The sequence below is a fragment of the Panthera uncia genome, chromosome B4 (genome assembly GCF_023721935.1).
Source record: "Panthera uncia isolate 11264 chromosome B4, Puncia_PCG_1.0, whole genome shotgun sequence".
Classification (NCBI taxonomy): domain Eukaryota; kingdom Metazoa; phylum Chordata; class Mammalia; order Carnivora; family Felidae; genus Panthera; species Panthera uncia.
Genome location: NC_064809.1, coordinates 13709352 through 13735626, shown reverse-complemented (window position 1 = coordinate 13735626; position 26275 = coordinate 13709352). Strand labels below are relative to the sequence as shown.

Here is a 26275-nt window from a genome sequence, read left to right as displayed (position 1 = left end):
CTGTCCCATGTTCCGGGTTGTCAGACCGTGATCTGACTCGTCGCCCTGGGGAATGGTCACTTCTGAACATGCAAACCAGGTCAGTGGTTTGGATTTCAAGCGACCGACTGACATTGACTGGCACAGAAATCAACATTCCGGATCCTGTAGGTGATGAGGTTCTGCTATTTAATGGTAACTTGGGTTACTGGCTTTGAATACGCTCATTCTAATGAGACGACAGAAATAAAAGCATCTTCTAAGCGGAGCTCCGTTGTAGAATCCAGTTTTAACTGCCTTCCCAAAACACGGCCTGCAGAGTGTGTGTGGGTTGCTATAGAAATGGCAGTTACCGAACCGCCTCTGATCATGTATGGTGTGTATGTATCAGGCACTCAGGATCCCCACTCATAACTGGCCTAGAGCGGATTTGTCTCCGCTTCAGATGGCGAACGTTACTGCTTATGCTGCGCTCTTTGAACTAGTCCATTTGGGTAAGTCACAGCCAGCCCACCCTTGAAGGCGGGGCTTGATTTAAAATATAGATCTGGATGTTTTTCCACTTAATTGTTTTTTGGGGGAATAGGAAGGGATGGGAGCAATGCCCTGGTCCTGTCGTCCGAGGGGAGTGCCGTCAGGCCGAGGAACATGCGCACAGTTGCCCGTGGGGAGAACGGATACACAGTGATCTCAGAACATGGCCATTTGTTTTTCAATGTTGCCTAGCAACTAAAAAAAAAAAAAAAACATTCGGGTGATATCAGTCCATTCCTAGGAATCATTAAGCCTTTTGCGTTTGTCGCCACCCGCTAGCCCCAAGATGAGAGTTTTCAGAAAATAATGCCATCACGTTAACATTAACCATATTGTAGTTGTGGTTCGGGGACCATATTTGTTTTAAAATACTATTACAAACTTAATCTCCCTAAAGTGTCATTTTATATACAGAACTAGAACCTTCCATGCTTGCGTTTAACTGAAACAGCTTTTGGCAAGCTTTACAAGTGACAGTTGCCCACTTTGTGGTCTTAGAGTGTGGTATAGATCAGTATGTTCCCCTGGAAAGGAAATGTGTCTTACTGTCGACTTCTCATTACCACTTCGGGAATATTCACATTGTGGATTATCTGGGGCAAATTTGTATCCTCCTGCCGGCTTCCCGAACACCTAGAAACCTCGGAGCCCCCCGTGCTTTGCTGCCTCTTGGCCTGAGTTTTAAGCATGGCATCTAACATGCTCATTCTAAGATCAGCCTAGGTGAAGAAGAGGAAGGTGGAGCTGCCATAATTTACCTCAAAACCAAATAATAATAAAAATTAATTTTAATGTTTATTTTTGAGAGAGAGACAGAATACAAGCAGGGGAGGGGCAGAGAGCGGGAGACACAGAATCCAAAGCAGGTTCCAGGCTCTGAGCTGTCAGTACAGAGCCCAATGCAGGGCTTGAACTTGAGAACTTCAAGATCATGACCTGAGTCGAATTCAGATGCCTAACCTACTGAGCCACCCAGGCGCCCCCAAACCAAATAATTTTAAAATGTCTTCTGTTTTCAGTTATCTCCACTGAAATGGATAATTAAAGGAAAAGGTGTATGTGTTTTTTTTAGTTTATTTATTTTGAGAGAATGTGTGCATGAGCAGGGGCGGGGCAGAGAGAGCAAATCCGAAACAGCCTCCACACTGTCAGCACAGAGCCTGATGTGGGGCTCAGTCCCACGAACCGTGAGATCGTGACCTGAGCCAAAACCAAGAGTCGGATGCTTGACCGACTGAGCCACCGAGGCACCCCAAAGGGAAAGTAGTTTCGATAGAATACTACATTGGTAGTCCGGCATCTATCAGGAGTCGACAGGATATAGGCAGCATGAAGCCCAGCAGTTGAGACAGCTTGGACTTGGACACTGGTTCCTCCTCGTAACCAACTAAGTTACTAGCTGTGATGTTGAGCAAATCCTTTAACAGCCCAGGAAATGGAAACAGCAACTGGTACTCCGTAAAGAGCTCTGTGCAATTTCGCCATTATGATTATAATCATCACTGCTATCATGGGGCCCATATTTAGTTTGTGCATCTTAGGTGAAGCATGATAGAAGAAAGAAGGACAGGTACGGTGAAGGCCTAGCATCTTCAATATCCACTCTCAGCCAAGGCAGCGTGTAGCTAGTAGGCCCCAGGTATCCAACCTGATTGGTTGGTACCTCGTTTCCTGTTTCCACCAGTTGTTCCATGTTTTGAAGGGCATTGCTGTTTCCCTATTTCCAAATAACTCTTACAGTCCAGGATAGGTAATGCCTTTAGTTTGAGCAAAGCAAGAATAAATCCCCTGGTGTGCCGGGCAAGTGTTTGCCCGGGAGCAAGTCCGGCCCGCTGCCTGGTGCCTGAACTTCAGCCCAGCCCTGCTCTTCCTTCTCGCAGCCCCACGCCCTGGTCTTGACAGCAGCTCATGTTGTCCCCACTTCACAGGTGAGGAGGCCGAGGACGAGGGCTTGGGATGGACGAAGATCCCAATGTCCAGGCTTTCCTGAGTAAGATTCCAGGTTTTTCAAACTACAACCTGTTGGCCCAGAGAGCTTCTTTTGGGGAATGGGAATTGTCCACAAGGATTTTTAAATCTGAGGCTTGGGTTTTGATGCTAATCCTATACGACGTAACATGAAAAATACTCTGTGTCATCAGGAGTCGGTACAGAATTTAAAGCCATCGGGTACTCTCATTGCCTGGATGCACACTTATGAATAGACTGTTGGGTAGGATAGAATCATGGAGAGAAAACTGAACCGGGGCAGCTGCCGTACATCAAGGACCCCACCATAGTAAGGAAAAGTAATTTCAAAGTATGTTGAAAGAGGAAAATTTCTTGGCAAGTTCAGCTAGAAAAAGGTGGCAGGAGAGTCGAATCGTAGGCACACCAACGCTCAAAAGAAGCCTCACCCTACGCTGTCATGTTCATGTTGCAAGTGATAAGTGCCCTTCAGTCATCAGGTACTACATTAAATTGCTGTTTTTATCTTAATTTTATTTTGAAATTTTACAGCCTGCTTCTATTTGTTTTATAAACTTGTTTTGGTTTCATACTTCTATATGAGCCATACTGTTATATTAGGATATGTTTAACACATAATTTTTTTAAGTTTATTTATTTATTTTGAGAGAGGGAAAGAGAGAGCTCAGGCACAAGCTTGGGGAGGGCCAGAGAGAGAATCCCAAGCAAGCTCCACACTGCCAGCGCAGAGCTCAACGCAGAGCTCAACTCACAAACGTGAGATCATGACCGGAGCCGAAATCAAGAGTTGGATGCATAACCAACTGAGCCCACCCGGGTGCCCCCCAACACATAATGACTTTTTAAACAAGTTGAACACATTGCATATGAATTTTTTTTTTCCTCCTTCTACATTAATTTTGTACCTTAATCAGGTCTGGAAGTCATCGGAAGGAAAGATAGTCCAGGCCTGGTATCTAGGCAAAGCTTCCTCAGCATGCCACAGATTTAATCTTGGAAATGTATGCATTCCTGAGAACACCTTTTAGCTAGGTCATTTTACCTTTTAGAATAAAATTCTACTTCTTGTGGCTCTGCCCCTTGGGAAGTACCACGCTTGGACTGAGCAAGAGGGATGGCTGCTGTAAGCACCCCCCTGCCCACTTTAGAGGACCTCACTCTGGCCCCCATCCAGCTGTGCCCTCTCCCCATGGGATAAGGTATCTACTGACCCAAAAGGATGTGGCCACCTGGAATCTGAGACCCCTTTCTAGAACACCCTCCAGGTAGCCTAGATCCTAGGGTTCCCTGCCCACACAGCCTAAGCTGATTTCCAGGCACTCTGCTCTATGCCCTTCTCCCAGGGGCAGACCTCTCCGCCCATCTACACGCACCATGTGCATATCCTCAGGCCAGAGGGTTGGCCAAGGAGTGCCTTCTGGCTGGGGCATGAGCTTGGACATGGAGTTGGGAGTCCACATCCATGGTCATGAGGCAGGGTGTGAGTTGGGAAGGGGTATAGGCCGCAGACCAACTCTCCTCGTGCTCTTTGTTCCAGCATGTACTCTTTAAAGCACTGAAGAATTCTACCTTCAGCCCTAGCCTTTAGGTCCTATAAAGTTACAGTTGGGGAGGTAGGACACGTTTATTTAACCACATAATCACTTGCTCCGTATCTTTTAAATATTTAGATATGTTGTAATGGACATCCATTTATACTCCTGTCTTGAGTTCTGCAAACGTTAGGGGTGAGCCTGTCCTTGGGAAAATCACTCGCTTCTCTGAGCCTAATGTCTGCAGCCTCAGATATAAGTTCTAGGATACCCACCTTTCAAGGTTGTAGAAGACTGAAAAGCGGTTATGTCCATAAAGCACCTAGCACGTCACCAGGCGTAGATGATGTCCTTACTATGTTGATTCTTTTTGTCCCTTATCTTGAATCACCCTGTTAAAATTGTTTGTATCGGGGCGCCTGAGTGGCTCAGTCGGTTAAGCATCAGACTGCGGCTCAGGTCACGATCTCACAGCTCGTGAGTTCGAGCCCCATGTCGGGCTCTGTGCTGACAGCTCAGAGCCTGGAACCTGCTTCTGATTCTGTGTCTCCCTCTCTCTCTGCCCCTCCCCGGTTTGTGCTGTGTCTCTCTCGCTCTCTCAAAAATAAATAAACATCAAAAAAAATTTTTTAATATTTAAAATCGTTTGTATTTACACACGTGCACACGCATACACAGAACGCACGCATAGAACAAACCCAGCCTACACAGGATGCGCGTCATTAGAGGTGTCTGCAGGAGCACCTTGCTCGCTCTGTGGCACGACGTGTGGATGGAGTTGTACGTGGCAGGCCCAGTCATTTCAAGTGTGCAGTTTGAAGTGAGCCTCAATTGAAGGGGAAGAAACATAGGATCATCTGGGGAAAGCCTTTTCTTCTCCCACTCATTCTTAGCTGAGCGTATCCATTAACAAAGCAGGTATTGCCCTGAGGCAACGTTTTGCATCGCTATTCTCAAGGCAGCCCGGGAGGTGGGGAGCTACCAGCTTTCTTAATAAGAAAGAAGCCAAAACTCGGCACACTCAGCCCATGCACAGCATCCCAGGGAGCGCAGAAGGAGAGACGCAGAACATGATTTTCTTCGGACTTCAGATCCCTTCCTTTTCTAGTGTATCAGCTTTTTGTGCAATCCTGCTTCCATGCCAAGACTTGATGTGGCTTGCTAGAATAACGGACTAAATCTGGGAATGCAAAACACCCTGTTCCCAGGTGTGTTTGATTTGGCCCGTACAGTCGGTTTCGGGGCAGTTGTTTGTTTGCTGTGTTTTAATTTACTGCCAACATTTAAAACTGAAAGATTTCCCATGGAGTTGTTTCCTTGGCTTCTCTTTTTTTCAAGATCGAGCAGTCCATTCATTTTAGCAAATATCTATTGAACATCTTCTTTGTGCCATACTTACTCTGCTCCAGGCCCTTGGAATAAGGCAATGACGTACCAAGCAAGGGAAGGTCTCTATGGTTATGAAGCTTTTGTTCTAAATGAAGGAGACAGTGAGCCAGTTTGCTTCATACGACCTAAGTACCGTAAGACTGTTCAGTAGGGTGATGTCAGAGAGGATGATTGCTGGTCAGAGCCTTTGGAGCAGTGACATTTGAGCTGAGATCCTGTAGACATCTAGGAGCCTAATGGAAATATCTTGGGGCGGGCGGCAACATTCTGGGCAGAAAAAACACAAAGGTCTTCAGGTCGGAATCAATTTGGCCACATTAGCAGCCGGTTCCGTGAGTGGCATTGCCTCTACAGGCAAGGGCAAGACAGCATCTGTAGGCGTTTGAATTTGCCAACTGGCAGTCTGGCCGATAGTCTGACAAGTGACTAGATTATTTTTTAAATGTGTAGAAATATTTCTGAAGTGGCTTTAAACACGGGCTGCCCAGGTGACGCACCATGGCAACATCATGGGAAACGCCATCGGGGGTTTCCTTGAAAGAATCATGATTTAGACCTTTGCTACTCCAAGCGTGGTCTGCAGACGGGGAGCATGTTAGAACCACAGACCCACTGAGTCAGAACCTGCATTTTAACAAGGCTTCCAATGTCACAGGCTCTTTAGCAAGCCCTGCTTGGGAACACCTTGCCGCATCTGTGAAGATGTTTGTAAACTTCTCTGTTATGCTCTCGTTCGTTTTGAGTGACTTTTCTAATGCTAGGGATTAGTGGCTGTGCCTTCTACGTCCCGGTCAGCTCCCCCAGCCCAATCCCTTCTGACATATAATTGCAAGGTGGATGTTGGATGTAGTGGATAGTGAACAAAATTTCTCTCCGTCTGGGCCTAATTAGCCCATACTCTGATACAGAGTATCAGAATACAAATAGCTACTTTCTAGGAATTTATACATACCTGTTATAAATCCAAACTTCTCTCATTAAGTTTTATTAACGCTATTATGTATCCTAATACTTCTGGCTACCTATTTAAGGCATAGACCTTTCTATAACTTTGCCAGAATCTTTATGGCTTCCCATTACTGCTCTTTTCTAAAAACTCAGTTCTGTAAGTCTTCTGATAGCCCAGCTAAAGCTTAAAGGAAGAAAGAAGAATCAGTTGCTTAGGTTATTTTTAAGAATCTACTTCTTGGGGCGCCTGGGTGGCTTGGTCAGTTAAGCGTCCGACTTCGGCTCAGGTCATGATCTCACGGTCCGTGAGTTCGAGCCCCACGTCGGGCTCTGTGCTGACGCTCAGAGCCTGGAGCCTGTTTCAGATTCTGTGTCTCCCTCTCTCTCTGCTCCTCCCCTGTTCATGCTCTGTCTCTCTCTGTCTCAAAAATGAATAAACGTTAAAAAAAAAAAAAAAAAAGAATCTACTTCTCAAAAATTACCCTAAAAATACCCAGGGAACATGCTGTAGCTGAATACAGACTCATTTCTTGTTTTAATTTCTAATAATTCAGCATATCTCTCTGTCTTTATGCTTCAAACAGAAGGTCTTTGGTTATAGTGAGTTGCCTTTAATTTTATTCTTATTTAAATCAGTCCTGAAATGTACTTGCCTGAAGCCGTAAGAATCCAACCATCTGTACATAACTTTTGCTCTTCAGTTTGATTGCTTTCAACAAGAACAGTTGGATAATTGACACCAGGTAAATACATTGCTGTGTAATTAATGAGGACTGTATCCCCCTCACAAACTTCATGGAAAAATAATCCCAAAGAAGGAAACATAGCTATTCAAAGGCATGGGCTTGAATTTGGGAAAAAATGAGAAGGCTACTCCACAATATCATCAAAGTTTCTACTCCACTGGTAAATGTGACTTAGGGCCGATGGAGTTACACATTCTGACTTTCGTGAGTGATCCTGTCATAGTTTTGTAAAAGCATGCAGCGAAGGTAGATTTTTGACCTTGATACTTCTATGCTATACGTAGAAAAGTATAATAGAGGTGATAGCCTTAGGTAATGCAAACTAAAGCCCTGAAAAGTAAGGGATTTGGATTCTAGAGAAATCCAGCATATTCGGGGATCAGGAAAGACCCTGTGATCAAAACTGGCAATAAAGAGGCGCCTGGGTGGCTCAGTCAGTTGAGCATCTGACTCTTGATTCCGGCTCAGGTCATGATCCCAGGGTTGTAGAATCGAGCCCCACATCGGGCTCCACACTGAATGCGGAGCCTGCTTAAGATTCTCTCTCCCTCTTCCTTTGCCCTTCTTCCCTGCCCCCCTTGCATGTTCTCTCTAAAAATTTAAAAAAAAAAAAAAAAAACTAGCAATGAGCAGCGGCACTTGCTAGGGATCTGAAAGGTACCTACTTCTTAAGAAATTGTTCTCAAAAAAAAAAAGAAAGAAAGAAAAAGAAGATTCTTCTGAGAAGAGCCAGTGCCCCCACCATGCTGAAGGCTGTGCAGGAGCTACCACAGCTCGAGTGAGATGATTACTGGCCGCGGCCAGCAGCTGAGGGGCAAGACGGCCATGTGTTCCCACCAGGAAATTCACGCTTGTGTCACACATACGTGTGTCTCACCTCTCACCATAAATGTTCCCAGATATCTCACGGTGAAAATGTAGGTGGAAGAGTAGAAATAGCTATTTGGCAGCATGGATACTCAATACTCACCTTTTGACCAGTAGAACTTCTCTGAGGTGGGTTTTCGGAGGGACTGTGGGATTTCTTCACGAGTGCCAGCTTACAGACCCGATAGAATTCACTCCGGTCTCTTTCAAGAGACACAGATCAATTAGAATATGTCAATTGACATATTCGTGCAATTGCACGAAGTAGAACACCCAACTACAAGTACGTGACTGATGAGCCGTTTCTCGTTTCCACGACGAAAGCCACGTGAAACAGCCCCAGGATCGCTCCCGGCGCTGAAAGGTCTCGCCAGCGCCCTTCAGGCCCCACTGCTGTGCCGTCCTCGGGACGCCCAAGTTCACGCGGTGGCAGAGCTAGAATTTACATACAGGGTTATGTTACGCTGGAAAAGCCGTCCGTGTGGTCAGTTGGCCTTTTATATGCCTGGCTTTTCTTCTGCCCCGTGTTCCGAGGTCTGACGCGGTGACAGTACCTCACCGTAAGTGCAATGACTTGTGTCCCTGTGCACTGCCTAACACACAAGGTGCCTACTTCAACTCGTAATTAGTGAAGTTGTGGGCTTTCATCTGCAGTTTCCTTTGCAAAATCAGTAGCGCTCCTAATGTCAGGGCTTGATGCTTGTTTCCAAACGCTGAGATGAGTTAGCATGGCTGCTAGAATAGGGACTTGTGGGCAGAGGACAGTACACGTAGCAGGCAAGGGGAGAGAGGGAAGTCTGAGCCCTGCAGGCTGTATTCAAACAAGACGTGGTTTGAGCCCTTTTCTCATGTTTCAGGGTTCTTTTCCCTTTTGATAGCCATTTGTTATACTTTTTAACTCACTTGCCTTTTTTTTAATATTTATTTTGAGAGAGAGAGAGCGAGCATAGGCACACATATGCATAAGGGAGGGGCAGAGAGAGAGGGAGAAAATCCCAAGCAGGCTCCTCGCGACGTGGGGGCTCGTGAAATCATGACCTGAGCCGAAATCAAGAGTCAGACGTTCAACCAGCTGTGCCACCCAGGCACCCTTTAACTCACTTTTCTTTATATTTTGCAAATAAAGGCTGATTTCGTTACTGCTTAGGAACATAGCAAGAAGGCACCCTGGGTGATTGCTAAGAGAGCCCATCAGATCTTACAGACGAGCGGAAGGCATGTCTTTTTCTGCCTGTCAATAACTGTGTGTAATAATCTTTGTGGTTAAGCATAGCTTCCAAATTAAGAACTCACGGTGCTTTACGCGCGGTGAACCTTGCCAGCTGAATACATAGCGAACTCATTTTTTAAAGATTAGAATGACTTTTCAACAAAGTATTTATTCCTGAAAATATCTCTAAATCTTTTCTATTGTGCAAGGTTTAATTCTAGAAAATGATAATTCAGACAAAAACTGATCTGAGGGTGTAGTGTCGAAGGAAAGAGATACTGAACTTGGATTAGAACACCACTGTTGGATAATTGCTTCTGTTCCCCAGTCCCTCAAACTGCCTGTGGACGTTACTCGGACACGGTTTTACTAAGGTGGGTCGTGTAGTTCTGGATAGGAGACCGCCCCAGTTATAGATGTTGGGGGTCTTGATGGTGAGGGAGAAGATCTGATAACAGAAACACTGATAGCATTTAGGAAGGGAGGGAAGAAGGAAAGGAAGGAGGAACCAGGAGGGAGAGAGGGACAACATGGGAGGGTGTATCTAATGTAGGAGCAAACAATTACAGTCCTCAGCTGGGACCTAAGGGCATGATATTTTTTTTTTAATTTAATGTTTATTTTTGAGAGAGAGAGAGACAGAATGCAAGCAGGGGAGGGGCAGAGGGAGACACAGAATCTGAAGCAGGCTCCAGGCTCTGAGCTGTCAGCACAGTGTCCGACACGGGACTCGAACTCACAAACCATGAGATCATGACCTGAGCCAAATTCGGATGGGGCATCAATATTTGAGAAGCTAACATTGTAGTTGATCGTGATCATGGCCCTGAGTTATTGTGAAAAATCGAAATTGTATTCAATTTTATTTTATTTTTTGAAATTGCCTATTGACTGATGTATTTAATGTTCAGCTACGAATACATATTATAGCATAAGCTGGCAATTAAAATTTATTTATTTATTTGGGGGGGAGGGGCAGAGAAAGGGGGAGACAGAATCCTAGGCAGGCTCCGCATTGTCAGCAAGAGCCCAATGCAGGGCTCGATCTCACGAACTGTGAGATCCCAACCTGAGCTGAAATTAAGGGTCGGACACTTAACCAACTGAGCCACCCAGGTGCCCCTTATATTCAATTTTATAAGGCAGGAGGAGTAAATGGTCCTTTTTTAGACTATTTGTAAAACTTCGATTTCAAATTTTGGGAAATGAAACCCAAGTTGTATAGAAGAAGAACTTCCAGGCCCTGTTCAGGAGATGTCCTGGGGTTGCCACGGTGGGCAATGTCGGGGAAGGGGGGAGGGAAGGGGAGGGAAGGGGGGAGGGGTGGTGTTCTCTTCATCTTCATGCAGAAAGCTTATCTTCTATCTTTTATATATAAATTTCTGCATAAGAGTTCATCAAAGGGAGAGAGTTCAAATACTTTAGAAAACTATTTGAAAACTACCGACCTAGAAGTTTCAGTAATGCAGAATTTCATTCCTTGGTGATGCCAGAGGGGTTACTATATAAGTTTCACCCACAGAGTCCCCAGTGATCGACGTGTCACAGACCTCAGTCACAGCAGAGAGGCGCCCAGAGCCGCCAGCCTGCTCCCAACAGACCCACTTAACAGCTGGCCAGCTGCTCGGTGCATTAGCAGCTGTGCGTGGAGCAGGTGGCCGCCTGGCTGGGCCAGTGGGGTGGGACGGGAGAAATCCCAGGTGCCTGCCTGCACACCTTCACCAGGTGACCCGCCTTGACCCGGTGCATGTCCCAGTGGCTGCCTCGACTGCCCGCTTGTGAAGAGGATCCTGAGTCTAGCAAGGCCTCCACGGGAAGTGGCGGGAAGGGGCTGGAAGGAATAGGCTGGAGCAAGGAGAAAGAGAAGCAGAGGCGTGAAGTGGATCTAAGGAAGCAGCCGTGCTGGGCTGCTTTTGGGACATTGGAGGCTTCTCTGTGTCCGGACCACGGACGCTGCCCCATCCAGGAGGCAGGTGGGCAGGCTGGAGATCAGGCAGCTGGAGCTTTCCTCTGTCCACACCGCAGGAGCAACCCAGGCCCTCCCGGTTCTGTCTGAGCAGCGCCTGAGACCCCCCCGCCCAGACTGGCGGGATCCCCACCCTTGGCACCCTGGTTGCAGGTGCTGAGCTCCCGTGGCCTCATGGAACAGAAGAGACTTCACAGAGGTCTGTCTGCTCTGCCGTCCGGTATCCCCGGCTCCCGGCCGGCGAGCACAAGAATCTCTTCCCATGTGTGTTGGCTCCTCGGGTGGGGAGGTCGCCCTCATCCCGCGGCACCAGGATCTCACCCTAACGAGAAGCATATGCTCCAGGGCACAGCTCGGTAGTTCTCTTCCCGGCTGCTGACTTCCTCCCACCAAACACAGAAAGCTTGGAAATGGCTTTTGCCAATAACAGCATGATTGTTGAGTCCTGAGATAGTGTCACCCTTTAGTCACTGAAGACGTGTACGTTTTGCAGGCAACGTAGGCCAAAATAAATGCCTCTTTCCCAGCTGGCTTTGTTCCCTTAAGTTTGAATTTCAGCACACTTCTGTAAGGATCCCTTTCCTGATGACCACACCCAGCTTTTCACAGAAGGTTATCCAACATGACTTTTTGGGTTGCCTGCTGGGCTTTCACTCGTTCTCGAGTACTATTCAGCTGGTACGCCAACGAGATTTCTTGGTGCTGAGAAGACAAAAGGAATATAGACCCAGGCCCAAACTCGCAGAGGCTACAGTCTGACAGAGGAGGCCAGACGTTGGCGACTGAGGCAACGTGTGATTTGGAAAAGAGATGCAGTGACACGTGTCCCAGGAGGACGAGGACAAGGAAGATCCTTGAGTTCTGGAGGGACTCGGGATAAGCACATGACGTGACTTGAATCTTGAAAGATGGGTAGATTTCTGGAAGAGAGAAAAACCATGTGAGGGGCGCCTGGGTGGCTCAGTCAGTTAAGCGTCCGACCCTTGATTTTGGCTCATGATCTCACGGTTCTTGAGTTCGAGCCCCGCCTCGGGCTCCGTGCTTACAGGGAGGAGGCTGCTTGGATCCTCTGTCTTCCTCTCACCGCCCCTCCCCCTCCTCTCAAATATAAATAAGTGTTGAAAGAAAGAAAGACCTTGTGAGATTAGAGCCGCAGTTGCCAGCAAAGCCACGGACTTGGGTGAAGTGCATACTGCGTGCTGGTGTTTGAGGAGCTCAGGGGCTGCGGGGATGGGGGAGGGGCGGGTGGGGAGGAGAGGTCTGACCACACCGTGCCTCCATTTACAGGGCCCAGTGGCTTCCATTTCTTTCTTCTTTTTTATTAAGTTCTTTATGTTAATTCCAGTTAGTTAACACACAGTGTCACATTCGTTTCTGGTGTACAGTATGGCGATTCAGCACTTCTATACGTCACCCAGCGCCCGTCATGACAAGTGCACCCCTTAATCCCCGTTACCTATTTAACCCACCCCCCCACCCACCTCCCCTCTGGTAACCAGCAGTTTATTCTCTATGTAAGAGTCTGTTTCTTGGGGCGCCTGGGTGGCTCAGTCAGTTGAGCGTCTGATTCTTGATTTTCCTCAGGTCATGATCCCAGCGTCATGAGATCGAGCCCTGTGTCTGGCTCTGCACTCCGTGTGGAGGCTCTTAAGAGTCTCTCTCTCTCCCCCTCTGCCCCTCCCCCCTGTTCATGTGCTCTCTCCCTCTCTCTCTCTAAAATAAAATGAGGAAGAAAAAAAGAATCTGTTTCATGGTTTGTCTCTTCCTCTCTTTTTTCCTTTGTTCATTTGTTTTGGTTCTTCAATTGCACAGGTGAGTGAAATCATATGATATTTGTCTTCTTCGGACTGCCTTATTTCACTTAGGATGATACTGTCTGGCTCCATCCACGTTGTTGCAAATGGCAAGATTTCAGTCTTTTTTATGGCTGAGTAATATTCCATTGTGTATATATCACTTCCTCTTTATCCATTCATCTATTGATGGACATTTGGGCTGCTTCCACATCTTGCCTGTTGTAAATAATGCTGCAATAAACAGGGGTGTGTGTATCATTTGAAATAATGTTTTTCTGTTTGGGGAGTAAATATCCCAGTAGTGCAATTACTGGATCGTAGAATAGTTCTATTGTTAACTTTTTGAGAAACCTCCGTACCATTTTTAATGGCCCTAGAAGCCCTTCCCAGCCCTTCCCGGGCAGACAGCAAACTCCTTTCCAGCCCATCCCTTATGCCCCGCCGACCCGACCCCCACCTGCACCCCATCCAAAGCATCTTCCAAGCCCACTACCCTGTGTGCCTTCCTGCACACTGTTTCCTCCCCCTCCTCCTCCTCCTCCTCCTCCCCTCCTCACCCCCACCCCCAGCTGCCAATTCTTCGAAACTTGACTCATCCGGAAGCCTTCTCTACCCTCCCTGTGCTCCCAAAGCATATTCTCCAGTCACCGGCCTTGCTGGCTGTGGCCATCGTCACCACCACCGCTGCCAGGCAGGGGCCCTCCAGGCTGGACTGGGGGCGGGATATAGCTCGAAGGGATTTTAGAAGCGTTTCTGCAGTTGATGTGCTTGTGTTGGAGAAGGCAGAAGCAACTTCGCAGTCGAGTCAGGCGGTTTGAAGGAGCAGCAATCAGGACCCGTGAGCTTCAGGTCCTTCCACGTGGGTCCCTTCAGCCTGACGTAGTATCCGCTCCATTTGAAGAGCAGCAGTGACTCAAGAACCCCACCTGGGGAAAACCGCAGACCAAAGAGTGCACGCCACCTCCTGGCTGAGGCGGAGATCCTGGCAGGGCCGTGTTGTGGGGACAGCCAGGGGAGTGGGGTGGGGTGTGGAAGTCAGGGCAGGGGCCCAGCAGCGTGGGATCCCCAAGCGGAAAACTGGAACCGGTCACCAACAGCCAGCTCTCTACCTTCAGAGAAGCTTTCTTACCAAATAGGGAAAGTCTTTAGCTGAATGTGTCAAATGTCCTATGTTTTCCATTTCCTCAGTAGCTCTTGTTAAAAAACAAAATTCAGCAGAGTAAATTTGAATACCTAATTGACTTTATTAAATGATTCGTGAATGTGGCAGCATCCCATCTAACAAGTAGAGGGGAGGTCTGCTGAGCTAAACAAGAGAAAGGTTTTTAAAAGCAGGGAGGGGGGCGGGGGCGCCTGGGCAGCTCAGTCGGTGAAGACTCCGACTTCAGCTCAGGTCATGATCTCACAGTCTGTGGGTTCAAGCCCCGCATCAGGCTCTGTGCTGACAGCTGAGCCTGCTTCTGTTTCTGTGTCTCCCTTTCTCTCTGCCCCTACCCCACTCATGCTCGCTCTCTCTCTCTCTCTCTCTCTCTCTCTCAAAAATAATAAACATTAAAAAAAATCTTTTTTAAAAGCAGGGAGAGGGGCATAAATAAAAGAAGAATGGATTTTATTAGCAAGGAATGCATTGTTTGGGCAAGGTTGCCCTCCGAAGGGGAACAGAAGGGGTCAATTAGTAAATTCCCTGGTACTGACCAGGAAATTCATGTTGTCTGGTTAAAGGTTAAGTGCCTGTGCAATTGAAACTTCAGTTAGTTTGGGTATCCAGTCTCGGTGTTCCGACCGGGGGCCTTCCCCTAAGTGACACCATTTTGGGCCTTTGGTTTTGTTTGTAACGCTCTGTAGAACGGAGCGATGCTCTAAGTAACTAAATCATCTCTGGGCTGGGTGTTCTTCAGCAAATGAATCTGAATTGGGCATCCTTATCCTCACACTCACTTTAGAAACTTTCCCATTTGTATTCCTCTTGTCTAATGGGAATGGAAATCATCTCCAGCCGTGATGCAGCCTGTCGCTTGGGAAGGTCAGACAGTGCAAGGCGCCTCATGACGCCTAGCCTCTCCCTTCTTCCTCCTTTGTTTGACGTCTGAGCAGTGGAGGAGGCGAGCAAGATTGGAGGCTTTGCCACCGGCTCCTTTCCACCCACTGCATTTCAGTGTTGCTATGGCAACTGGTAGGCCGTAGAAGCACCGCCAAATATTGTTTCCTTCTTCAACGGAGAACAATCCACCGTTGCCATCTCAGTAACGTGTGCGCACGGGAAGGGCAAGGGTTTGGGAACCAGAGGGGAGAATGGTTGGTGCACGGTTGGTGCATTTAGGCCTCAAGTGGACACAGTTACACACAAGGCCATTTCAGGTAGTGGGGATTATGGGAGCAGGCCGAGCGGTGGAGCGCGTGGGCCTCGAGGCAGGAGGAGCCCTGTGAAGCAACTTGACTGAGGTGTCTACACTGGTGGGCTGGGCGGGTGCCTGTCCTGCTGGGGGGCCTGGCCAGCACTCTCCATTTGTCTTCTGCTGCCGGCCGCCATCACGGGCCTCAAAGCAAGGCGCTCAGCAGGTGGACCAGGCAACAGGTCTGTGTCTGGAAAACTTAAAAAGTGAAAACGTCACGAACTGTTGGGACAGTTTATAGAAGAATGCAACAGGGTAGATCAGATCCTGCCCTGAGGACAGAGAGACAGGCGTAGGTCTGCTCCTGCTCTGCTCTCTACCCCTGAGGGCCCTTAGAAGAGTTCTGTACCTCCCCAGTCTCTCCAGTCCTTGTCCAAAAAGAAAACGAGTCCTACTCTGTGGCGGTGCTGTGAGAATTATAATGTGTATAAGACGCATCTGCTGTGACCAGCCTGTACGTAAGAGGTGCTCATTAACGTTAACTACCAATTAATAACTGAAAGTTCAGACCTGGACATATCTGGTGTTTCCCAGTGTCAGAAGCAACTGGAAACTTTTTGAAATACTCACCTAAGCCAGGTTTAGTAGGCTAGAATTTGCAAAAATAAGACCAAGAAGTCTATATATTTTTTTTAAACTTTCCTAAGTAATTCTGATGTAACCAAGTGTATAATCTGGGGTAGGAAATTTGCTTATTGGCTTGAGAAAGAAGAGTAGAAACAGTTCTGGATTTCTCCCGACTGCCTTCTTTGTACTCCCCCCAACGCTTACCTTGCTACCTTTCTTCTACTTCTAAACTCCAAAGCTTTTGGGTAGAATTATCTGAGTTTGGAAGCAGGGATGTTTGAGAAAGTGGTTGAAAATAAATTAATCAGAAAAGCAAGAAAAAATCAAAGTTTCCCTCACCCCTGAAAGAAGTTGAAAAGAATCTATGGAAAGGTGTATGCAGTCCCTAGATGACATCTGGACCGTCTTGGCTACCTGCTGTGTTACAAAGATGACATTTAAGGTACAATATGTGTAAGCCCTAAATAGGGGTGTAGTGTGTGTCCAGCTCAAGTTTTTTCTGCACCCCACAGGAACGTGGCTGAAGAGTGGTCTGGGCCTCGTGCACCAGGAAGGTAGCCAGCGGACGTGGACGTACATTGCCCCGCAGCTGGGGTACTGGGTGGCAGCCATGTCTCCTCCCAACCCAGGTAACACGAAGCCAGCACCTGCGATGATGGGCGTTGAGTTCTTTGAGGGTTCAGGCTAAGTATGCTTTGGAAAATTACTTCAGCAGCGAGACCTCATCTTACTCAAAAATGGTAGAAAGGGGCGCCTGGCCAGCTCAATCGGTAGAGCATGTGACTCTTGATCTGAGGGCCATGAGTTCGAGCCCCACGTTGGGTGTAGAGATTACTTAAAAAAAATGGTTAAAAGTCTGAAAATCAAATGATGAAACTAAGGTATTTTGTGGGGGTGGGGGAGTTCTGGTTGCGACTCTCCCGTCTAGGATAACAAGAATGCACAGAACATATTCCTGTCTTGTATCTGTTTTGCTCAGACAGCTGCCATAGGGAATTCCTAATCTAAAGCCCATGGGGGCGGTTTAGACCTCCTCCCTAATTCCTGAAACAGCTGTGGCCTGTTGTAAGAGAACATGTGGGGAAGGGCACTCCTTAGACAGGCTAACACAGTCACCACTGGAGCTTTCTTGGGGCAAAAAGCTTGTTTTGGCCTTTCCTGAAGGTTCAGAAACAAACCAGTTTGCTTTGTGTCTAAAACAATAATCATCTCTACTTAGGATATGTGAATTAACTCATACTTTTTAAAGCATGACTTAAAAAAAAGTTTTAACCTATATGCCCTAATTTATCCCAAGGAACATTCTAGAATTGTTTCTTAAAATAGTCATCTTCAGAGAATTCTTTCCAGTCATGGCTTCTGTCACTCAAAATGCCTTTAGAATCTGTATCACTGGGACTGCCTTCATTAGTGAAACGTTTTCATTGGTGGCAAATCTTTATGCTCCGAGGGTCCCTTTGATTCTTCTTAGACGCATCTAAAAGTCATGCACATCCTGGTCTGGTGAGTAAAGTAGGTAATTGAGCCAGGTCAGAAATGTGCTATGATTAAAAGCTGTCTCTCATCATGAAGGCAGTTCCAAAATGGGAGTCCAAGATATTTTAGCAGTGGAATTGTCACTGGAATGACACTCACATTCCCATAGTAGCGGATTTGATGGAGGTGCTGAGAAATTGGCCCCAGACTGAGAAAATGTTGATTTCCCATTTCACAAAGGGAATTCTGTGTTTCCCTTTGTGATAGCGTTCTTGTAGCAATATAGGCACGAACCAGGTACAAAAATGCCCCAGGCTCCAAATCACAAATATCTAGAATATGAGTAAGAGTAAAGAAGGAAAGAAAAGAAATTCCTGAAGTACCCAAGTAGAGGCCATAAAGCCCATGCATTACAGTTAACTTTCATTTTAGATATATTTCGGGGGCACATGGGTGGCTCAGTCAGTTGAGCACCGACTTGGCTCAGGTCATGATCTCACGGTTCGTGGGCTCAAGCCCCACGTCAGGTTCTGTGCTGACAGCTCAGAGCCTGGAGCCTGCTTCGGATTCTGTGTCTCGCTCTCTCTCTGCCCCTCCCCCTCTCGCATTCTGTCTCTGTCAAAAATTAATAAACATTACAAAAAATTTAGATATCTTTCAGACAACTGTGATTCTCAGTTTGCCCATCATGCCACAGATTAATAGATGTTTTGTAAAGAGGGGAGAAAGAACGGCTTGGTATAGGTCTGCCAACCCTTCCAAGCAGTGAAGGAAGAGACAAAAATCTATAAAGAGCGTATATGACAGAGCCCTGATGGCATTTAATGTACAGACACATATATTAGTAACCTCACAGCCATCCCCTTTATTAAAACAAATTACAAAGATGCTGTGCCTTCATGAGCCCAAAACCAACAAGAAAATAGTTAGGGTTTTTTCTTTCATTCTCCAGTTAAGAAGGAAATTGAGTACAGCTGTAAATTTTATAGAGTGTTCCATTGGCAGAAGTTAAGATAATAACATTTTAAGTACTTAAAGGACAGAACTTGAATTATTTGGAAATGATTTTTATGTGTACCCCGGATTTTTGGTGATTCCTGCCAAGGCATTGCCTAGGTCCATGGGGGTTGTCTCTGGGTAGAAAAAAAAAAAAAAATGGTTTCTCTGAATGATGAATGGAGTATACAGTTGTCAATTGTTTTTCCAACTTTGGGGCATATTAACTCCACACTCCCCCACTGAAGTGAATTATGTTTGGCAGAGAACGGTGTTAGCTTTTTCAGCTTACGTCATGTCACAATTTTCAAAAATTAGCAAACCTCTTTGGGTTTATCTAGCTCTTAAGTGGTCTGCTTCCAAAGATTTTTAAAGAAATCTGTCCCTTAAGATATTGAGATCAGTAAGTAAATGGGTACCTGTGGTATGTAGTAATTATAACCATGCTAATCTGACATAACATAAAACCACACCCCTTCTTTCGATGCTTGGACACCAGTATGTCCCCAAATGTTATAAATAGGGGAGATTTTTGTTGTTGCTGTCGATCTGTTGTCAGTGCATTAAGATAGATTCTTAATAGTATTGAACATAAACTTCGCCTTGGGATTCTTAACAACGTAAATTAAAAAGAAAATATATTTATCTCTGATACTTTGTAAATTCTGAAGGAGGTCTGTGGCCACATACGGTTAGCAATTTTGAAGAGGCATTGTAGAGGAAGACTTTATTTTTACAAATGGAAGGCATTTGAGAAACACTTGAAAGCCCATAATAAGCTGTGGACTTTTTTTTTTTAAGTCCTAGCCGATTTTATATCATACATTTTAACTGTTCATTTAAGCAAAGGGCTCTCTCCACATAGTAATAATTATCCAGGGAAAGTGAGAATAAAATCTTGTGGGTTTTTTTTTCTCCTGCAGTATAAAATCCCCAGATATTCAAGCCATCTCTCGTCTAAGAGTCTCTCTCATTGTGTTATCATGCATCCATTTTCTTGTATTAAAAGATCATGTATTTACAATGCTGAACCTGCTGCAAGTGCAGCTCTCTTCTGGGCTAAGGAGGGACCCTTAGCACCACATGGAGTGTTTGGGTGTTCACGCTGCTCCCGGCCACAGCTGCTCCGGTGACGGTGACGGTCGTGGTAATCCCTTGTCATTGAGAGAAATTACAGTGATCTGTAAGCACATCATCCAAAGGGTGTTTGCCTCTGGCCCCTGCTCCGCACCCCAGCCAGGAAGAGGAAGAACATACGCTCTCAGCTAATTATCCCTCTTATCCCTTCAAGGTTTTCTGCAATCTAAAATGCCCTTTTCTGACCTTCTAGGTCCCGTTGCCACACAGGACATTACCACGTATCACACGGTGTTTCTTTTGGCCATTTTAGGAGGGATGGCTTTCATACTTTTGGTTCTGCTGTGTCTCCTTTTATATTATTGCAGGTAAAGTTTTACCTTTTTGGCAATATCTTTTTTAATTTGGAATTTCTTGTGCAGGCATTGATATTGAGGTCTTTTTTTTTTTTCTTTTTCTGAATCAAAGTCCTTTTTTTCTCATGAAAAAAAATCTCTAAGAACTAAAACATTTGTCCTTAAAGTTGCAAACAAATGAACAGGATGTGGGGGGGCATGCTGTTTATGAGGTTGCTCACAAGGGGAGTTCTTATTTCTTTCTTTTTTTTAAGTTTGACGGTTGTCATGATTCGTTCAGAATATTCCTAAACACTGGTTAAGAGACAATATTCTCAAGGACAAAGCAGAACTAAAATTCTTTATTTTGATGCCTCGTCTTTTCGGTTTGTGAGAATGTTTGCTGTCAACTCTTGGGTAACCGCTTTTGAACGAATAACTCAGCTGTGCGTCTAAAACCCTGAAGGTGAAATCTGCAGATTGCGCTGCTCTGAATCAAAATAAGGCTGCGGGTGTGGGGTGAGAAGGCTTCTGGCTGCTGAGTAGTTGTTTTGTTTCTTCCTGTGGAAATTGAGAATTAGGATCTTGCTTGGAACCTTTTACCACTATGAGAGTCTTTAACCGTTGGGTTTGGATTTTTATCTTTGATCGCAGGCGGAAATGCTTGAAACCTCGTCAACACCACAGAAAACTCCAACTTCCGACGGCCCTCGAGAGCTCCAAAAGAGATCAGTCAACTTCCATGTCTCACATCAACTTGCTGTTTTCACGTCGGGAGTCAGAATTCCCCGGCCCGCTCTCTGTCACCGGCCACGGCCGCCCGGACGCCCCTGGGACGAAGGAGCTGATGAGCGGGGTCCATTTGGAAATGATGTCTTCCAACGGAGAGGCAGACATGCACACCCCCATGCTAAAGCTTTCCTACAGCACCTCGCAAGAGTTCAGCTCGCGGGAGGAACTTCTCTCCCACAAGGAAGAGGACAAAAGCCAAATCTCCTTTGATAACCTGACACCAAGTGGGACGTTGGGAAAAGAGTATCGTAAGTCCGTGGAGATTTTCCCCTTAAAGTCCAGGAAATCTGTGGAAAGAGAAGGCCGTGAGTCCCCTGGCAACAGCGAGTACAGGAGGAGCTACAATGCCATGCTCTCGCAGCCCCTGTTTGAAAAGCAAGACCGAGACGGCCAGGCCTCCGCTAACCATATTTCCACGGGAAGCAAACTCACCATTCAGGAACACATGTACCCCACGCCTTCATCTCCCGAAAAGGAACAGCTGCTGGACCGCAGGCCTACTGAGTGTATGATGTCCCGGTCAGTGGACCACCTGGAGAGACCCACGTCCTTTCCGCGGCCCGGCCAGTTGATCTGCTGTAGTTCCGTTGACCAGGTCAACGACAGCGTTTACAGAAAAGTATTACCTGCCTTGGTCATCCCCGCGCACTATATGAAACTCCCCGGGGACCACTCCTATGTGGGCCAGCCCCTGGTCGTTCCAGCCGACCAGCAGCTGGAGATCGAAAGACTGCAGGCTGAGCTCTCCAGCCCTCACGCGGGGATCTTCCCGCACCCCTCCTCCCAGATCCAAGCGCAGCCCCTGTCCTGCCAGGCAATCTCCCAGCAGCACTTGCAGGATGCAGGCGCCCGGGAGTGGACCCCGCAAGGCGCGTCCATGTCAGAGTCCCTCTCCATCCCGGCCTCCCTAAACGATGCGGCCTTGGCTCAGATGAACAGCGAGGTCCAGCTCCTGACCGAGAAGGCTCTGATGGAACTTGGGGGTGGGAAGCCGCTCCCACACCCCCGGGCGTGGTTCGTCTCCCTGGACGGCAGGTCCAATGCGCACGTTAGACATTCCTACATTGATCTCCAAAGAGCCGGAAGGAACGGAAGCAATGATGCCAGTTTGGATTCTGGCGTGGATATGAATGAACCAAAATCTGCCCGGAAGGGAAGAGGAGACCCCTTGTCCCTGGCACAGAACCACCCGGCCGTCCAGGAGCATCCGCAGAAAGAGCCGCGGGCGGCGGACAGCACCTCCTACACGCAGCTCGTGTACCTGGACGACATGGACCAAAGCGGCAGCGAGTGCGGCACCACCGTCTGTACCCCCGAAGACAGTGCCCTGCGCTGCTTGTTGGATGGCTCCGGCCGGAGGAGCGGCGGCCAGCTGCCCAGCCTGCAGGAGGAGACGACAAAACGAACTTCGGACGTCCCCCCGGAGCCGCTAGCCAGCCCGGAGCAGCGAAGATCGGCCCAGGAGGACGACGAAGAGGAAGACGAGGAGGACCAAGGAGAGGACAAGAAGAGCCCCTGGCAGAAGCGGGAAGAGAGACCCCTGATGGCGTTTAACATGAAGTGAGCTGTCACAGCGCCACCCGTCGGCGGAACATAATAAAAATTGCCAAAAATTCTTTTCTTAGGGAAGCGTTTACTTGTTCGTGGAGGAGGTGGAGCAGCGGCAGCCGTGGAAGCGGACTTAAGCTGCATCACGGTTCACTGTGTAAATGTCAGAACGGAATTAAAGTTACCGGATGATGTTCGTGGACGCCTCACCGCCAGGGAGAGGGCTGAACAGGAGTGTCTGAATGTGGCTCCTGCGTCTGGGACGCGCCTCCCCCACCCCCACCCTCCCCACTCCCACCCCCACCCCCATCCCAGGACACTGAGAAACCACGAGTGATGTCGCTCAGCTCTGCTGATAACCTCAGTTCTCCCTCAGATTCTAGGAACAGATGAGACTCTTTTCACATTGCTTGAATCCATTTTATCACGATAATGCTCCTGTGACGTTATTATTGGGAAATTAGCGTAGCACTTAGTGTCTCGAGGTATGCGTTATCTCAAAGGAAAGCTATGCACCGCTGCTTCGTGCTCTTGGTTTGCTTAGGTGTTTTTGCTTTGGTTAGCTTTCGTTTCGGGTTTGCTTTAGAAAACACACACACACGCACACACACACACACACACACACACCTTGGTTGTGAAAGATTTTATTTGTTGGTTTTCATCTGTTCTGCTTCTCGACGGTTTATTTCGGTGTCTCCTTTCGCGAACTCCTGAGTGTCATCTCTTAAACAAGCCTTTTAATGAAATCGTACTGAAGTTTTTTATCAGCTGAGAGCCCTTCAATTCTGGTCCCATTAACTCCAAGTGCCTTTTTTACAGTGACAACAGCAGTCCCCTCACCTTTTCTTCTTCTTCTTCTTGTTGTTTTTTTTTTTTTCCTTAACTCCTTTCATTGAACTGCCTGGATTTTATAAGGTTATTAAATGATACCCCTTTTCTTTAAGCTGCATGCTGCCAAATGCCCGTTTCTGCTCCGAATTCTCATTTCAACGCAGTGTTCTCTCTAGTGCCCATGTGTGACGTGAATTCTGTTGAGCTAAGGTAGACTAGAGGACACTTTAGAGATCCCCTGCCCTCCTCCGTCCCTTCGGCCACTAGCCACCATTATGGTTTCATTGGCTGTTTGTATATACGGTTATGTATTAACTCGGGAATCCTATGGGCTGACCTTGCTCACCAGACACAGAGTATGGACTGAGCAAGTGAATGTGACTATTACAGAAATCGTATGTACTATCCAAAAGTGCCAGAATGACTCTTCTGTGCATTCTCCTTAAAGAGCTGCTTGGTTATCCAAAAATGAAAATTCAAAATAAATGCTGAAGAAAAAAAAAAACAAACTATCTTGTGGTCCTTTTCATTCACTCTGAGCCACTATTTGTTTCAGAGCCGCTATTACGAATTTGCTCTTTGTTCCTCAGCAGTCTGCTTTGCTGGTGGTTGGACTTCTGTTCAAAGACTCCGGAGTAGACACCTAGGAATTTACACCGAGGTTAAATCCCACCTTGTGTTTATTTAGTTTATTCAAGAACACAAGGTGACATTTTGTTGTGTTTCAGATAGGGAGAAATGTCTGCACATTACAAAAAAACTCGTGTGTTCTTTGATGTTCAGCATTGATCCACTTGGAATCATACAAAAAGTTTCATTAAAATGACCAGAACCATCCCAGCTGCATGAAACTATTACTCACAATCAGTAATGGAGACATCAGAGCAGAGCAGAGAACACAGTAAGCTAGCTATGTATTCAGTAACAGCTTCATTACAAAATCTAATTTGTGAATTCCATGTGGACAGAGAACCAATCAAGTTGATTTTTATCACTTTAATTCTCAAATGTTGATACGTTTTGCTTTTCAAGGGGAAAAAAAGTTGAAATTCCCTGAAGTGTTGGGGCATTTAAATGGATGGGAGTCTGGGGCACCTAGGTGGCTCAGTTGGTTAAGCGCCAGACTGTCGATTTCGGCTCAGGTCCTGATCTCCGGATTTGTGAGATCACACCGCACATCGGGCTCTGGGCTGATAGCGCGGTGCCTGCTTGAGATTCTGTCTCCACCCCTCTGCCTCTTAAATAGATAAACTTAAGTAATAATAAAATGATAATAAATACATAAATGGGAGTCTGTGGTTTCACAATGAGGGACTGTTACCTTGAGGGTAAACATTCTCACCAGTAGGTGGCAGGTGAGCCCATGCAGACTTCACTAATAAAGGCCAGTTGTCAATTGCCTCCCAAAGGAAAAGTAAGTGGCTCTCCAAGAAATACCCCAGGGCAGACATAGATGACTGGGAGACTCTCGGCCCTCTCTAGCCCTGCCGAAGGTTGCTGCCAATGCAATCATCTTTTTAAAGCATCAGTTTCCAGAAAAGCCTCATTTACCATGCGTATTACCTGTGAAAAGTAGGTAACACGTTTGGAGGGAGAGGGGCTTTTCTGCCCCTTTATTAGGCAGGACATACCTGGGTTGGCCCCGGTTATGGAAAGTATGCACCAGCCAGCAGTGGTCACATTATGTGCCTAGGAGGACAAGGCAGTGGGTGGGTTTGCCAGAAGAAAACTGGTTCTGCCAGAGGTGACTCTTAACTCGTTTTACCCTTGTCTGAAAAGAGGCTCAGAGGATAATGGTTTTTGCTCAGGGCACCTGTACTGATTACCCGACTGGAACTGTCTAGACAGAGCACTGTGACTATGGATTTAAACATTTGATTTATGTTCTTTCTAGCCTGGTAAGAGTAATAAAACACATCTCATTATTAGGAACCAATTGTATTGTCTGAAGAACTAAAGCCATCAAAGGCACCTTGCTTATGCCACCTAGTGGTGAGCTTTCATCTGCCTGTTGAGGAGACCAGACAGACCGCTGTCCAGGGCCAGCTCTGGGAACGTGGCGTGGGTGTGTGTCCACAGGAATGGCTCGGACACTGGTTCTGCCCTCCAGACAAGGTGAGGAGATGGGGACGGACGTTTGTTGAATCTCTACGCTAGAAACCATATCAGAAACAATCGTGCATTCAGTTCTCAAAATCTTGGGAGGAAGTGATGTTCCTTCTTTGTTTTACCTCTAAATAAATTGAGGCTTGGGGGTTAAGTAAGTGAGGCCACTCAGCTAGAATCAGTGGGATGCTGCTTAAACAACCAGCCCTCTGGAAATGAATGCGTTTAAAGTCATAAGTGTTCCTGATAAAGGATGTATGGGACACAACTTGCACATCGTAATAAAATACGTAATTGTAAATGCCGTTTGACACTTGATAGCCACAGAACGCTTTTGTTGATTTTTGTCATAGCCAGCCTGTTGCAGCTGACAAAAGGGTATAGTTCTGACGTGAACATCTGTTGATTTTTTTTTTTTTACATTAATGATTAACGTGAAACAAAGGAGGAAGACACACGTCAGAACTTCACTCGTTCATTGATCACCGAGTGACTTCTTTGCTGAGGCACATAATAGTGTTTGACTCCTGGGAAGGTATTCCCTCAATTTTCTGTGCTATTCTCAATGTAATGGTTCCAGACATGGTACCATTTTAAGCTTAATCTGCATTATTAATATCTCCCCATGTCTTTCTTTAAATCTAGCCAGTCAGCAAGTCAACCCTCTCTTGGGAACATTTGCCAGTTCCCATGGTGTAAATGCTCCCACGTGGCCAATTTTAAACAATAGAGTGACATCACCACTCTCAGGACTTGGGAAGGGGTACACAGTAGCAGAGCTATATTTCCACCAAAAAGGTACAATACAGGGAAATGACCCCAAGAGCATCGTCACATGTACAGTTGATCCTCATCATTTGGGGATTCCATATTTGCAAATCTGCCCGCTTGCTAAAACTTATTTGTAACCCTGAAATCAATCCTCATATGCTCTTGTGGTCATTCACAGACACGCAGAGCAATGAGAAGCATGAGAATACATGTATCAGATAAGCGTTGTTCAGGCATTAGTCAGAGGGCTGTTGGCTGGGAGTTCAATGTTAATGTGTCAACAACCTGTATTAAAGAAGATGTCTTTGAACGGAAACACCCATGAAGGTGATGTTTTGATCGGCTGATGAAAATGTGACCAGACGCTTTCAGGAACGTAACCCTGTATTTCCCCTGATTACAGTGGTTCTGACACTGGACTCACAAAATCTGAGTTCAAGACAACTTT

The 26275-nt window shown here is 46.6% G+C and overlaps 1 protein-coding gene across 1 annotated transcript in view; it reads left to right on the top strand.

Annotated features, from left to right (window-relative positions):
* Positions 1 to 22419, top strand: part of FAM171A1 (family with sequence similarity 171 member A1) — a 134147-nt gene extending 111728 nt beyond the window's left edge. The window contains exons 6-8 of the mRNA XM_049624655.1: positions 16408 to 16524; positions 19698 to 19812; positions 20434 to 22419. Of these exons, the coding sequence (XP_049480612.1) occupies positions 16408 to 16524; positions 19698 to 19812; positions 20434 to 22135 (1934 nt within the window). The 3' untranslated portion in view covers positions 22136 to 22419. The remainder of the gene's footprint in view (positions 1 to 16407; positions 16525 to 19697; positions 19813 to 20433) is intronic.
* Positions 22420 to 26275: the final 3856 nt, after the last annotated feature.